This window comes from Tachypleus tridentatus, chromosome 1, assembly GCF_004210375.1.
Source record: "Tachypleus tridentatus isolate NWPU-2018 chromosome 1, ASM421037v1, whole genome shotgun sequence".
In the NCBI taxonomy this organism is placed as follows: Eukaryota; Metazoa; Arthropoda; class Merostomata; order Xiphosura; family Limulidae; genus Tachypleus; species Tachypleus tridentatus.
Genome location: NC_134825.1, coordinates 108,682,769 through 108,699,917, shown reverse-complemented (window position 1 = coordinate 108,699,917; position 17,149 = coordinate 108,682,769). Strand labels below are relative to the sequence as shown.

General features: G+C 34.9%; 1 protein-coding gene across 1 annotated transcript in view; it reads right to left on the bottom strand.

Annotated features, from left to right (window-relative positions):
* Positions 1-2,723: 2,723 nt before the first annotated feature.
* Positions 2,724-17,149, bottom strand: part of LOC143257612 (sodium/hydrogen exchanger 1-like) — a 55,551-nt gene continuing 41,125 nt past the window's right edge. Inside the window, exons 6-12 of the mRNA XM_076516602.1 lie at positions 15,729-15,818; positions 11,893-11,966; positions 11,082-11,297; positions 7,334-7,490; positions 6,785-6,968; positions 6,372-6,563; positions 2,724-6,146 (exon numbers count right to left, since the gene is read on the bottom strand). Of these exons, the coding sequence (XP_076372717.1) occupies positions 5,542-6,146; positions 6,372-6,563; positions 6,785-6,968; positions 7,334-7,490; positions 11,082-11,297; positions 11,893-11,966; positions 15,729-15,818 (1,518 nt within the window). The 3' untranslated portion in view covers positions 2,724-5,541. The remainder of the gene's footprint in view (positions 6,147-6,371; positions 6,564-6,784; positions 6,969-7,333; positions 7,491-11,081; positions 11,298-11,892; positions 11,967-15,728; positions 15,819-17,149) is intronic.

The window sequence follows — 17,149 nt, the reverse complement described above, 5'->3', positions numbered from 1 at the left end:
GTTTTTGAATTTCGCACAAAGCTACTCGAGGGCTATCTGTGCTAGCCGTCCAGAATTTAGCAGTGTAAGACTAGAGGGAAGGCAGCTAGTCATCACCACCCACCGCCAACTCTTGGGCTACTCTTTTACCAACGAACAGTGAGATTGACCATCACATTATAACGCCCCTATGGCTGAAAGGGCGAGCATGTTTAGCACGACAGGGATGCGAACCCGCGACTCTCAGATTACGAGTCGCACGCCTTAACACGCTTGGCCATGCCTAAATATTTACGTGATTTTGTATCTTTGATTTTTATTCCACAAGTTCAGCTTTCATAACATAACGTGATTAATTTTTGTCTTTCAGAATAAATAGTATATTTATAAAGAGAATAATCATTTTCAAACAGAAGAAACTCTTTGTTTCCAACAAGCGTATCACTATATATATATATTATAACCATCATTTTTAGGTCAAAACAAAACGCATTAAAATTAGACAAAATACGCTACATATTTTAAAAAGGATTCTTGGGTACAAGCTACAAACATGGGATTATAAAATGTATCCTAGGTTTTGGAGGTGACTGAAGAAGTAGGGCCAACACTACCGTGGGAATACACCGTCTATCATTCTTAACCTCCAATTTGCTTGTCTCACATAAGAAATAGACACAATTAGATTAGAAATTAGGAGAGTGAAATATGGGTGCTCAAGCCCATATCTATATCACTTTTCACTACCAGCAGACATTTGTAGGAAGGTGACTTCTCTCTCAAGTTAAAATAAGAACAAAGCCTAATTCTTAGTAATTTTGATGGGAGGTAATTGTAAACATTTCTGTTTGAGGTATTAGAGGTTTAAAATTGAAAGCCGATGTCTGTGGACTTCGAGAACCTTCATTTCTTTAGTGTAATGTAATAAATGTCAACATATATAACAGGCCATATTTGATTTGGAGTAATGTCTTCAGTCTTGGGCACCTTATTTTAGGAGACGTACTGAATTGTTCGTAAGGATTCAGAAAACAATTGCTCGAATGATGTCTGGGATGATGGGTTATCATATGATGAGAGATAAGATCTCCAAAATTGATTTATCTTTAAATAAGAAAAGTTACATGAGATCTAATTGAGGTATTTAAGATTTTTTTATACTTATTGACGAGAATATTTGGACTAAGGGACACAAATATAAATTTTGGCAGGGTTGGAGTCATTTTCAATTAAGACAGTTTTGGACTGAGGGACACAAATATAAATTTTGGTAGGGTTGGAGTCATTTTCAGTTAAGACAGTTTTGGACTAAGGAACACAAATATAAATTTTGGCAGGGTTGAAGTCATTTTCAGTTAAGACAGTTTTGGACTAGGGACACAAATATAAATTTTCGGCAGGGTTGGAGTCATTTTCAATTAAGACAGTTTTATTACTTTTAACAGGGCGTTTGGGCTGTGGAATGGGTTGCCTTTGGATGTTGTGAATGCAGTAACTTAAAGTACATTTAATAAAAAGCTTGGTAAATATATAAATAATAAGGGCTGGGTTTAAGATTTAACAAAAAATATTTATTTGATAATTTTAGTTAAGTTTATAGGATGGGACATCCAATATGCACTTTGTTGCTCCTAAATATTATATTATCGAAATGTTCTTGGAAAGCATGACCCCACGCCAATCTAGGAAAATCATAACTGTGACATTCACCCATGTTAATTACCCACATTTTCACTTCAGAAATCCCTTTATTTTGGGGACTGATGAAGAGCCTACTATGCTTTCAGTGTTATATAATTATTCTAGTTGGTTTACGTGGTTCAGTGGTGTCTACTGTATAATAATTTTGCTTTACAGGTTGAAAAAACATAGCACCTACTGATTTAAAACTATTACATAAATCAATTTTTGAAAAGGTGGATGGTATTAATGGAAAGAAATGATTTGTGACAGAAGGGTGTTTAGAAAAGGTGAATAAATAGAGTGTGTCTAGAAAGGGTGAATAAATAAAGTGTGTTTAGAAAGGGTGAATAAATAAAGGGTGTTTAGAAAGGGTGAATAACACCCTTTTATCGGGGCACTCCCGTTTCCCCCCACAGCAAAAACTTAGGCATTGGATTTTTAGATCCCAGCCCAGGCAACTTTATTGCCAGACCCTGAGTCGGGTCGTTTGAATTGAATTCATGTTCATATTTGCTTGACTTCTTCCTTTCGGGAAGGGACCTGGCCATTCTCTCCGTTGCTGCCTTTGCCTCCGTCCAAGATAACATTTAGAGTGACATCCTCCACAAAAAAAAAGCCAAAAATTATTTAATAAATAAATAATAAAACTAAACCTAATAACAATTCACGAAAGGGGACGAAGAGGAACCACAACGTTCCTGAACACCCCAGTTGGAGAGAGAACTCTTCTGATTTCTCTCTCTCTAAACTAAACCCCTGCCACGTTAGTTTGCGTTTAGGGTGAATAAATAAAGGGTGTTTAGAAGGGGTGAATAAATAAAGGGTGTTTAGAAAGGGTGAATAAATAAAGTGTGTTTAGAAGGGGTCAATAAATAAAGGGTGTTTAGAAGGGGTCAATAAGTAAAGGGTGTTTAGAAGGGGTCAATAAGTAAAGTGTGTTTATAAAGGGTCAATAAATAAAGAAAGCTAGAAACAAGGTTATTGATATTATACACTTTGGCAAACGTACGTATGGAATACAAAATGTTGTTATTACATTTAATTAAAAATACACTTTATACTTTTTGTCATTTAAAAAAACAAATTTATTTTGTTCTACCAATAAATTTATAACCTGTTGATGTATGTTTATAGATTTTAATGTTTTATACCAACAAAATACAATTATATAAATTGTACAAGAAATTAACACCTTTTACAGTATATACAAATCATCTGACTATAAATACATTATTACTAATAGTATATAACAATATACATACAACTAAATGAATAATCAAAAATATTATTTGCACATATTTCTCTTATAAAATATTTTCATATACATATATAGGCTCATATTTCGTGGGTAAGGAAAGTTTATCACTTTTGCTTTTTAGTATTTTTTCCATTTAAATATCCCAAAATGAAGTACCTTCTAAGGGCCAAAGGTCATTTGTATCATGAACATACAAATTGGTTCCATGTTCCAATATTCCCTTCCTAATACAATACCACTATAAAACTTAAACATTGTAGAGATTTCTTAAATCACATTTTGCTATGTGTAATTAAGCATATTGCAGTTTGTGTCTCCAACACTTATCGTAAGAAATGTAAAGTCTGACTTACAGAGAAAAGGCACCAAAATATATTATTTTAAAGTGCTGCAAACAAAGAGTTATTTTATTATATTCTGTTTCATATTTATCTGGCATGGTAGTAGTCAAAGAGTTATTTTATTATATTCTGTTTCATATTTATCAAACATGGTAGTAGTCTGTGGTTGAAAGTAACAGCTTTATTTATAGCACATATAGGTAAGACATTTCTTAACTGAAAGAAGTGAAGTCAGTTTTTGATTGGAAGAACAAGAAGAGATAAACCAGTGGTATAAAAAGTAATACTACGTTAGTAAAAACATGCAACTCAGTAATAACAATGCATTCATTAACTGCCGCTCATAACTTATACATTGCACACCACTTAGAGAGACATAAAATAATACATTTACCAGTGTGAGGATGTACCAATATTATGCATGTTAAACAACAGAGATGAAGTGTATTGTTTCACATTGAATGAAATAGTAAAGCAGATGTGCCAAGGACTATACTGAATAAACCCAAAGTAAACTATGATTTGAAACTTTAGTTACATGTTGGAAGTATATTATTCTGAAAGAGAACAGTTTTCTTTTCTTTATAGAAAGAGCAACTCGACAAATTAACCTGCCAAGTACATAACACACAACTATGAGAAAAATGTTGATTGTGGTTTCTTAGAATTCTTTAATAAATATTCTCCAACCAATATCTGTGCGTCTTTAAGAGCTACATATTTTAATTGGATCCATTTTGGATGTCCTTATAAGGCTCAATTTTCAATTACAACTATCTTTGGATAATACAAAATTGTTTTAGGTCTATACATATTATCCAGGTGTAATTGATTGTATCAGTGGATCCTTTAGAACTAAAGATAAAAATAATTTCACCTTTAGACATCACTAGGTCCTTCTAGAATTTAAATGAAATAAAGTCCTGGTGTTTCATTCAAGACTTCTTCCACTCTGACATAGTGATGATAAGTTCACGTATCTTGTTACTGACATAGTGATGATAAGTTCACATATGTATCTTGTTCCTGACATAATGATGATAAGTTCACAGTATCTTGTTCCTGACATAGTGATGATAAGTTCACATATGTATCTTGTTCCTGACATTGTGATGATAAGTTCACATATGTATCTTGTTCCTGACATAGTGATGATAAGTTCATGTATGTATCTTGTTCCTGACATAATGATGATAACTTCACGTATTTTGCTCATGACATAGTGATAAGTTCACATATCTTGTTTCTGACATAGTGATAAGTTCACTTATCTTGCTCATAACATAATGATGATAAGTTCACATATCTTGTTCCTGACATAGTGATGATAAGTTCATGTATTTTGTTCCTACAATGTTTAATTTTATTTTATGCGACATTTTTTCCCCTTCCTGAAAATAAACCAAAACTTGGGTTATAAAATAACTGGTCTCTCACTTTTTTCTCTCTTCAAACTGATGTATAGATTAGTTGGGTAGTTTTATTAGTTTTCAAGATATTGCATTTTTAAATAAATTGAATCTCAGCTTATCACACTAACGATACAATTTGCATAATTGATGGGAAGTGAATGTTTTGTATTACTTTCAAATTCAAAGTTTGTGGACCTTAATTTGTCTAGAGTTCACAACTTGTAATACACACATCAATGAGCTATAAGTACCTTAAAAACAACACACTAGTTTTAGAAAGAAGAAACCACCACTTTATGTGACTTCATTATCAGATGTAATAGTGTTCCTTTTAAAACAAACAAGTTTGTTTTTGTTTTCCAAATTAGGGCAAAACTTATTTAATACGAAGATTAGTTATGTGTTTTGGGATTCTGGTAAATGCTATCACTTGCTTTAATAGCATGAAAATGGAGATTTGTCTTACAAAACATAGGTTTATCCAGCGATTATCTGTTTGTTGCAAAGCATGAAACTGCACAATGGGCTATCTCTGCTTTGCCTACCACTGACATTGAAATCAAATTTTTTTGTATAATACGTCTTAATTGAACTACTGAAAAACCACACTGGTTAAGTTGTTACATCTAATTAAAAAAACTTGGCTTCCACATCTGAGTTTGATCAGCCAACATACTAACTAAAACCTCATGATCTTCCCATCTACCTTAAAGTATAGAAAGATTTTCATAACAATCAATAACTTATTTTTTTATCATTATCTATACAAGTGAGCGTTTTAAAACCAAAATCTTTACAAAATAATAACTGTCAGAAAAACAAAATATAAGAGAAACATATATGTGTAGCAAAATTACTTCAAACAAATCTAAAATTTGGTTTCAGTTTCGTTTTCAAACATTTCAATAACCGTTTCACTGACTTTATATTGAGTTTCACTTTTCTCTGTAGCTGATAATGTTTGATGTTTGCCTATGGTCAATAGTCTTCCTTGGTTAACCTCTTTTACTGTTTCATTATGCTTATTACAATCTGTGGGGTCACTAATGTTATCATCAGACACATAATTTTCTTCATCTGTTTTCTGGTTCTCAGCACAGAATGAGTTGAGGCTGGTGGTTTCACTGTTTTCAGCAAGCTCCTCATCTATTTTCTGGTTCTCACCATAGAATGAGTTAAGGCTGGTGGTTTCAGAAGAATTAGTGTCTGATTTTTCTTTTAGTTTAGCACTTAGATCAAAAATAGAGAATACGTCCTGCTTCTTTTCTTCTGTGGGTCGAAGTTTTTTCAAAAACGTGTTTGGTGGTGAAGTGTACAGATGATATGCTTTGTTATCAATCCAAGGAGGGAATTCCTTCTGTCTTTGAACACACTCTTCACCAAAACTGTCATCTTCACGTTTCCAAGGAAGAATAGTTTCGGTCACCGTTCTAGACGTCGGTGTCGAGCACGACTGGCATTTCGTAATGGTATCTATAAATTAAGAAGTAAACAGGCTAAGAAACAATACTGTCAAAATACCATCAAACTTTTCTAAATTATTGTCATATTTAGAGTTAAATATTAACGAAAGACTATTTATTTGAAAAAAAAGTTTTATTTGCCCAAAAGAAATAAAGTGTGAATGAACGTTATAAAAATATGACAGGACATTTACTGAACACTCAAAAAACTCCTAAATAAGTAACCAGTTCACACCTGTGGTTTCTTCCTTGTGCTCTGGAATTGGAGTGTGCACTCTGGACTTTGCTGTGAACATGATTACCTCATCCTCTGGAGTCGGATCTTGAAGCAAGTTTTGTGGAGAGAGGGGGTTCTTCAGGCTGCCTGCAACAGATTTCTCCGACAGATTGTCTGGGAGGCTGAATCGGAGCTTATGAGGTTTTAGATCTAGATAAAAAATACCAAAAAATTAAAACTAATTTTAGAAGTGCTCGTATATATCAGAACTTTATGATATATTTACTTGTTTCAAAGTGAGCTTTATACTGCACCTGAAGATAGATCACAAACATAGTATAAAAATAATGAGCATGTAAATAGTGTATGATGTAACATTCAGTACTACCCATAAACAGCACATAAAAACAATCGTTCAAAAGTAAAAGCACCATTCCAATCCCATTGTTTCTCGTGGCGACAGTTTACACCCTTCCCGTTGTGCTGGTGAGTATTGTTTCTCTTCTTTTTTTTAGGTTTCTTTTTTTCCTCCAAATGATTGAGTTGCAAACGTAGCTTATGGTGCAGTCTGTGTGGTGTTGACTCGTCAATATGATCTCTACTGTATCGTCTAACCTGAAAATGTATTATCATCTCTTTAAATATTTTGGCACAGATCAGATAAATTAAGTATGTGATAATCCCAAAGTTAGGACTAGAAATTAGTAAATTGAAGTATTATACTGTCTATAATATCTTGATTCTGTAGTGACACTCATCACTAAACTGATCTTATATATGTATACACACACAGAGATACAAGTGTTTCTGTTAGCTCTAACCAAGTAGGGTAATAACAAAGTTGAAAACTATTACACTGCTATATAATTTAACTGAACTGAGTTCCTAACATTTAATTAATTATGACTAATTCACCAATCAGTTGATTTTGTTCACATTTAATACATAGAATATTAATTGACTCTTGGTGTAACACTCACTCTGTGGGGTGGTTTAAAGATAGCATCACAGAGTATGTGATGTAGTTCAGCATCATTCGTATCTTTAGTGGTGGGATAATACCCGAGCTCACCCATGTCCAGGTTGATAACACTTGTATCATCTGAGGGAAGAACTGAATCATCACGAGCGAGTGACCTACAAAAAACAGATCTCAAAACAAATACCACACTTCAGTTCTTTTAAAACTGAATAGAAAATGCTATCCGTATTAAACATCTAAATGAAAACTCTTTATCTTGAAAGAAATTATCAAACTAATACCTTGCTGGCAGTTCATTCAAAAGATTTGGTGATGAGATAAATATATAATTTGTTATAAGTTGTGTGTGTAGAAGTTTTTTGTCATTTATCTACAGTCTTGCCACAAAAATTTGGATATTAAAAAGAACAGAAAGTATAAGAATGCCGTTTAAAATTAAAGGTGGGGATGTTTAGTATTTTGAAGTCTAGTACATTGAAGTTGTGTGTGTATATTTATCAAAACCCTCTTCAGAACCTGTCTCATCTTCGTTGTACGTTGCAGATCCAAGAAGAAACTATAAACCCTTCTACTATATTTTAATTCAGTTTGTTTAGCTAGTGGTGTAGTTAGGCCCTGTGGCAGAGCTGTAACTACTACTGTGTTTTAATTCAGTTTGTTTAACTAAAGGTGTAGTTAGGCCCTGTGGCAGAGCTGTAACTACTACTGTGTTTTGATTCAGTTTGATTAGCTAGGGGTGTAGTTAGGCCCAGTGGCAGAGCTGTAACTACTACTGTGTTTTGATTCAGTTTGTTTAGCTAAGGGTGTAGTTAGGCCCTGTGACAGAGCTGTAGCTACTACTGTGTTTTGATTTAGTTTGATTAGCTAGGGGTGTAGTTAGGCCCAGTGGCAGAGTTGTAACTACTACTGTGTTTTAATTCAGTTTGTTTAGCTAGGAGTGTAGTTAGGCCCTGTGGCAGAGCTGTAACTACTACTGTGTTTTGATTCAGTTTGATTAGCTAGGGGTGTAGTTAGGCCCTGTGGCAGAGCTGTAACTACTACTGTGTTTTGATTCAGTTTGATTAGCTAGGGGTGTAGTTAGGCCCTGTGGCAGAGCTGTAACTACTACTGTGTTTTGATTCAGTTTGTTTAGCTAAGGGTGTAGTTAGGCCCTGTAACAGAGCTGTAGCTACTACTGTGTTTTGATTTAGTTTGATTAGCTAGGGGTGTAGTTAGGCCCAGTGGCAGAGTTGTAACTACTACTGTGTTTTAATTCAGTTTGTTTAGCTAGGGATGTAGTTAGGCCCTGTGGCAGAGCTGTAACTACTACTGTGTTTTGATTCAGTTTGTTTAGCTAGGGGTGTAGTTAGGCCCTGTGGCAGAGCTGTAACTACTACTGTGTTTTGATTCAGTTTGTTTAGCTAGGGGTGTAGTTAGGCCCTGTGGCAGAGCTGTAACTACTACTGTGTTTTGATTCAGTTTGTTTAGCTAGGGGTGGAAGTCTGGGAGATGAACAGCTTTGTCCAGATTTGGGCAATATCACAAACTACTTCCTGCACTTTCAGTTGTGGGTGCATTATAAGAGTAACAGTTGAGCAGTTAGCACAGTCAGTGGATATTAGGGTGCTAATTATTAACTGTCTGTCCTCTACTCAGTAGTTAAAATTAGGGATAATGGTGACAAATAGCTTTCCCACAAATATAAAATGCAATAGCTTAGCTATATTACATTTTCCTTCAAATCATTATTCTCTTATACTAGTTCTCAGTCTGAGTTTCTAGATGATCACATTAATTCTTAACTTATTAAGAAGCAATTTGGAAGTTTAAAGAATAGTACAGCTCGTAAACCATACAATATTTCCCCGAGAGTTTTGAAGGTTAAGGATTGGATATGTGAACCACTTACTAGTTGAATAACAGGAAGGTGTCAATAAATTGAAAGTTAACTGATGGAAATCTTCTATTCAAGGGAGGTGATAAAAACTGTCCCAGTAATTATAGGTCTGACAGCAGTTGTGTGAAAAGTTTTGGAAAGTCCCATAAAAAGACATCTAACAAAGTTATAGAATTTTATTAGATAGACAACAATTTCATCACGGCAAAATCTTGAATTAAAAAGGTTACTGTTTACGTAGATGAGGGTAACAGTGTAGATAGAGTAAATCTGGATTTTCAGTAAACATATGACATGTTAATACAAAAGGCTTGTTATAAAAATGAGCTCTACAGGTGTGAGGGATAGGTTAGCTAATAGGATATAAAAGTAGCTAGATGGAAGAGAACAGAGTTGTTATAAACCAGATTCATTCAAACTGGATTGATGTTACATGTGGGGTACCTCAGGGTTCATTTTGAGAAATTTGCTCTTTCTGACATCAGTGTCACAGATGAAGGAATTGTCAATAAATTATTTACATCTGTCGATGATATTAAAGTCTTGGGTGTTTCTGGCTTTGAAGAGGATACTGCTGTTTTACAAAAGGATTTAGATCATCTAGTGAGTGGGCTAAACAATGATAGCTTTTAACTTGAATAAATGCAAGTTAATGAATGTGGACTATTGTAATTTGGCCTTCCAGTTGACCAGTCTCTTTAACCATCAAAACAGCATGCTGTTGCCAGTGGCCTGGAAAACAGTACTTTAGGTTGTATCTACAGAAATATTGAACACAAGTCTAAAGACGTTATAATTTAATTGTATAGGTCACTGGTTAGGGCACATTTGGAACACTGTGTTCAGTCATGGCCTCTTACCTTAGAAATGGCATTGCTTTGTTGAAAATGGTTCAGAGGAAGACTTATGGAACGGTATGCTGGAAGGAGGGGTTGTAATATAAGGGCAGGTTAAGATCTCTAAACTTGTTTTTTCTTGAAAAGAGTTAAAGGGGAACTGTTTGAGGTGTTTAAGATTATCAAGGTAACTGACAGTGTTGAAGTATCATATTTTTATCTTATTCAGTGAACAGAATAATAAAACTAAGGGATACAAATATACAGTTTGGCACGGTAGGAGGCAAAGACCACTTTAATTTTCTAACAGGGTATTTGTGTCTTTGAATAAGGTTGCCTTCAAATGTGATATAAGCAGATGATTTAGGAAAGTTTTAGAGATGGTTAGATTAATATCTGAATGATAACAAGTACTTTAAAGTTTGAATTTTTTGTTCTTTTAATAATTTAGAGGATAGATTAACAAGTTCCTTACTGCCCTTAGATGTTATGTTATTTTATATATAAAAAGCGAACTGTTATTTGTCATGTCCTTGTCTCTGTTTTATTTCCTTAACTCATTAGAGGTCTGCACAAATCCATAATTATCTGCCACTAGGGTCACTTTAAAGGGAATGCAGTTTGAAATTGGGGTAAGTAGAAAAATCAAACAGTTCATAAAATTACATATTTTTAATTCTGTTAAATACTTGTAATGGTAATAAAAAAAATGAATAAACTTCTCTAGATAGAGTGTGTGTGTGTGTTTCTTGATAGCAAAGCCACATCAGTCTCTCTTCTGAGTCTATCAAGGAAAATTGAACCCCTGATTTTAGCATTGTAAAACCCTGGACTTACTGTTGTACTAGCAGGGGACTCTCTAGATATAGTTCCAAAAAACTGGATATGCAAACCATTTATTATGAAACACCTGGTGTTAACATAGTATTACATTATCAAGGGAAAAAACCACTAATAAAAGTTGAAAAGAAAAACAAAGTTATAATAAATCAACTTGTGCTAAAATTTGGTTACAAAATAAACTAAATTCTTACCTTGGAATGTTTGTCTGTGTGTAAGTTTGAAAGAACGTTGACAGAGATATATTCATATCTTTTCCCATCACAGGTATCACACTTCCATTTTGTTGAACGAGATTCATAGCATCTGCAAGGTTAAGCTTGGAATGCGTCTCAAAAATCTTTGGTTCTCGAACATGGTGGTCACGAGTCAGGAACGGTCGAATGTACTTGTTGTTGTAGTATTTAAACCTGTTAGATTTGCACAAACAAAGCACAGTATGTAAACCTAATGATACACATAAAAATAAATATGCTACAATTATCTTAGTATACAGACTTTAAGGTACCCATAAAGAACTTTACCAACTCACATAAGGAAACATACAGTAATAAAAATATGTACACTTTTTAAGATGATATACACAGAACTGCAGGTTTTGTAAAAAATTAAATTCCTAAACAAAACTGGATTTTTCTAACATCTTAAGCTAAAAATATACACTACAACATTTTAATTAAAAATAACACAACTGTGAGCTACAAAGTACATCTCACAACTTTTATGAAGATGTCACCTGATTGTTTTGAAATGATTTTCTACAACAGCATAAGTAGTTGTTTTACAATATATGTCGAATATGCAGTGATGTTTTTATGAGGGTTTGAGATAGCAAGAAATGCGTTAGACATCAGAGCAAAACGCACAATTTCCATCTGTTAACGTAATGTCGTTTTTCAGTGTTGTATTGAATAATAATTCTGCTGATGTCTTAGTACGTAACTAGATAAGAAGTTTAAAAAAGACATATTTTTTTATAAATTTAATACAGTACTGAGTTCTTACTTATCTCGAAGATGGTAGTTCCCCATGAGATGACCAGAGATGTCTTCTATTCCAGCCATCAGGTAGTCCATTAACTAGTAGGTATTCCATGTTAAAAATACAAAAGTGTTTTTAATAAGAGCTTCCTACACCAGTCAATAAGCTATTGATATTTGTAGTGTACAATATATCACAGTTCATAACGAGAAAAAACTAAACGGTTGAAGAGTTATTATTAGACAATATATAATTGAGCCTCTAATAGCCTGAAAATCACGCCACCTATGTTACAGTCCAGTATTTAATTATCAATATCACTGTCAGCTGTAGATTTAAATTTTAAGATTAATTTGATGTCACTCTCACTTAACATTATGACATAACTAAAACTTGTAATACTTCTTACTTTTACGATATACCCTCTCCAATAATATGCCATGTCTACTTTAATCTAGTACAGGGGTGTGCAACATTTTTCGTCGGTGGGCCATATAACCAACTTCATCAATCAAGCGGGGCCACTTAAAAAACAAGCTTATTCGTGTACATGCACAATAAATTAAAAAAAATTCTCAAAATGCAAGCAATAATATTTTATATTTTTGCATGAGTGATCATTTTAGTGCGACACTTGAAATTTAGAGTCCTTGCAGAGCTTGTCAATATCAGCTTTGACAGAAGTGGTTGCCACTCTTAACTGACTGGTCAAATGTTCATCAGTCAGCTGACTTCTACATTTGGTTTTGATGAGCTTCATTTTGGAGAAAAATTGCTCACAGCACTAGGTGCTACCAAAAGGGAGGCAATTCTTTGTGCATGACGGGACAAATTGGGAAACTTTTCACGTACACAGAGTTTGTAAAGTCTAGCAAACTGTTTTCAGAGAATTTCCTTTTAGTGTCCATGTCAGCCTGCAGATCAATGAGTTCCATTTGGCAATCATAAGGACTGTCTTCCACTGCCAAATCAAAGGTTGAGCAAACAATTTCAATCTAATTTCAGTTTGTCTGAAATCTGGAAATCTGTTTGCAAACTCATCACGCAGCTTTTGTACACTGGTTCCATATTTGGTGCAATCCAGATTAGGAAATTCCAGTTTCCTGGTTGCAAGACATGTAAAATGGGTCAATATGGCTCTTCTCAACTGAACCTGGAAAAGTTCCAATTTCTTCTCAAAAGCACAAATATGCTCAAACAACTTATTCACAAGTTGACTTTTCCCTTGTAGTTTTAAGTTTAAATCAGACAGATGCTGTGTAATGTCTGTGAGGAATGCTAAGTCATTCAGCCAGTTCTCATTGCTCAAGAAGTCCACATTCTGACGTTTGCTCTCCATGAAGAACTTAATCTCCTCTCGCAGATTCCAGAATCTCTTCAAAGTAGCAGCTCTACTAAGCCAACGTACAGCAGAGAAGTACAAAACATCTGAATACTCACTGTCCAGCTCATCTAAAAAAGTTTTAAATTGTCGATGATTTAATCCTCGTGTTCGAATATAATTTACGCATTGGACGACATTTTCATGACTCTGCAAAATCCAGAACTTTGGTGCACAAGCTCTCTTGGTGAATAATGCAATGGCTTACAACTACGTCTTGTGCTCCAATTGCAGTTAGAAATTTCTTGGTGAATCCATTTGTCCTACCTGTCATGGAAGGAGCACCATCTGTTGTAACACCACATAATTTATAAGGATTCACTTGTTCACAAATATCCTGTCCTGTGGTTGTGGAGGAAAGGCTTGCCATATCTAAAAACTCTTCGAAAACATCAAAGCCTGCAGTAACAGCTCTGATGAAAATGACAAGTTGAGATGTGTCATTGATATCAGTGCTTTCATCCAAAGCCAGACTGAAAGCTTCACACGAATTCAATCTCTCTTTCAAAGTTTCTTTGATGTCCTCTGAAAGATCTTTTGTCCTGCGTGAGACAGTAAAGCGAGAAAGGCTAGTTTGCTCCACCAAATATTTTTTTCTCTGGACATGCATATTCTTTGAATATTGTTAAACAATTTTAATAAATTCTCCATCACTGAAAGGCTTTCCCTTTTCTGCCATACATTCACAAAGCTTAAAACTCAGTTTTGTCACCAGTTCTGAATTTTTCTTGAAAGTGGTAAAACACCTTGTTGCTTTTCAATGGATGTTTTAAATGTTCAATTTTGTCCTTTCGTGCCTGACCAACAATTTCATCAAACTGGGAGGAGTGCTTAGTTGCGTAATGTCGCTTAATATTGTACTCTTTCATGACTGCAATTGTAGTTTGACAGACGAGGCAGACAACACCTTGATTATGTGGGACAACAAGATATTTTGTGCACCATTCACTGTTGAATAACCTTCCCTCATCATCAATTTTCGTTTCTTAACTGCTGACATTTTACTAGCCCTGAAATCAAAACAAAAATTATTCTCACGAAAATAGCAAAGTAGAAAAAACATAGAATTTATTTACACATGGAACCTCTTATGGACAGAAACACATGTTTCTAAATTGGCATCACGATCATAGCCTTCCGGTACTTAAATTAATTGAGAATAGCAAAATACAGTGTGACCTCGCCTATTCGCGGCCCCGCATATTCGCGGGTTATGCGCGAACTGCGTTTTGTAGGTCACAGAGACTGAAAGGGCTTTACGAGGAGATTTCTGTTGTATTTACTCAATCAAGCCGTTTTATCAATTGTCGTCTTCACCAAACAAGATTGGACTGCTATTGGCTGACTGCCTCAGCTTCCCCAACAACGCAAACGGCAAAGCACAGCCCGGTAACGCACGGTACAATTTAGTGAAATACATGACAGTATGCAATATTGCTACATTATTACTGCATCAATGAGTATAAGTATCATTAGTGTTTGGGAAGCATTTCATATAGTATATAATCGCATACATATACGTTTTAAAACTGCGTCCAATATTCGCGGTTTTCGCTATTCGCGGGAGGGTAAAGAACGTAACCCCGCGAATAACGAGGTCACACTGTACATAGAATCAGATGCATCTGAAAGCAAAAATTTTAACAAATTCAGTAAAGTCACAACAATATGCTAAATAATAATCAATTTACCTTCAATCTCTTGTAGTAACTGTAAAAGGTAATAAAATTTTCACCAATAATGAATGACGGACAGCAGAGGTTAGGGAAAATTGTCGCCAGCGGGCGAAGGCGAGGTTCAGGACATGACGTTGAGTCGTAGACAATAGTGCTAGTGCACGTCACCTATTCATGCCCTAAGGAGGCCGACCAATCGAATTCGGCCTGCTCCTCTCTAGCAAAGATAATTTTAGAAGTTTGTCGAGTCGAAGCCTGGGAATCCCGTAGGATCGATGCTTTTAAAAATATTCCATTTGCGTTGGATTACAGATCAGGCCACATGGTTAGATTACAACAACTAGGGCCACACTAAATGGCTTGGCGGGCCGGGTTGTGGCCCGCGGGCCGCCTGTTGCACACCCCTGATCTAGTATGTTTTATTTACACAAGTGTTAATACTAGTAGTTATACTAATACTGCTAACTGAAACCAGGTTTTACTTTTCTGAAACTTAGATGAGGAACAACCTCAAGTTCTTCGTTTAACTGAGCTAATTGGCAAAGGAAGAAAAGAAAAGCACAAAAGCAATAGCTTAAAAGAATAGATAATAAAATTAATATATTTACCAATAAATCAGTGAGACTAATTTTTGAAATGCTTTGTAACAAGTGTAGTGCAATTCCTGTTAAAGTTCGTGTGATAATTACATTAAAACTGAAGTTTACTGTGAAAACGTGTTTAGCAGTTGTTTTGTTATGAGTTTTTTAACAGTGTTTGTAATTTAGTGGAATTTTTACGTAAGAAAATATTTTTTTACGTACCCGTGTATGCAGCCTTTCATTCATGGAGAGTTTGGTTTTCTGACTAGTTGAAACGTTTAATATTTTCACTAAAGGACCTATCGTTATGCCCTAATAATAATAAAAAAAAATATAAAAGATAAATTAGAATATTTTATTCTAAAATTCTGGCTCAATCATTAATAAACAAAAAAATAATCTTGATTATGCAAAATGACCAGTCAATAAATATAATCAGAGTTAAAAAAACTCATTAACTCAACAAGAAACATGTTTATACAGGGTGGCCCGAAAGTCCCCACCCATCCATATATCTTGTGTATCCAGTGTATCTGTGTGCTGTCCCTCATTCTCGCTGCATAATATTATGCGACGCCATATTCTGTGAGACATTTTCCACAACATAGCAGGGGTTATTGTTCCAAATGCCGCGGTAACAGCTGCCTTCAACTCATCATTAGTATCATTGAATATAACATAATAACATATGGATGGGTAGGGACTTACGGGGCACCCTGTATATTAATTTTAAAAATTGATACCGAAGACTGTTGAAGTAGATATCAAGCAGATGGCAGCACTATCTATGTTCATGCAAATCATATTTTAAATATCTGCTCAACAGTTATCAGAATTTTACAATACTTCTATAAAAGTATCTAGTCACAAGTTCTGCAAATGTCTATAAATATCAGAGCACAAAATGTTAAATATACCGTTATTGTTTTGTTATTAGATGATAACTGAAAAACAGCCCTGCATGGCCAGGTGGGTTAAGGTGTTCGGCTCCTAATCTGAGGGTCGCGGGCTCGAATCCCCGTTGTACCAAACTTGCTCGCCCTTTCAGCCGTGGGGCGTTATAATGTGATTGTCAATCCCACTATTCGTTAGTAAAAGAGTAGCCCAAGAGCATGGCCAGGTGGTTAGGGTCGTGGCTTTGAATCCCCGTCGCACCAAACATGCTCGCCCTTGCAGCCGTGGGGGCTAACTGTGACGGTCAATCCCACTATTCGTTAGTAAACGAGTAGCCCAAGGGTTGGCGGTAGGTGGTGATGACTAGCTGTCTTTCCTCTAGTCTTACACTGCTAAATTAGGGACGGCTAGCGCACATAGTCCTCGCGTAGCTTTGCGCAAAATTCAAAACAAACGATAACTGAAAAACCAAAACAATGTTGTTAATCAATCTTACTAAGATGACACAGTTTCAAATGGAGTAGCTATTTTTATAAGCACTAGCTGGGATATCCGTACCCTGGTTGGAAGTTACGTAGATTTGTGATTAATGAAAGGTTGTCTTAGAATATAAAAAGTTGTTTCCGATATATATATAATTTAAAAACAAACATAAAAGGCCTATAAAAACAGCAAATCATAAATTTGTATCTCCTCATAGATTTAATAAACCTCCAGCCAATTTTGGTGAAGATTCATCCAAACCCTGC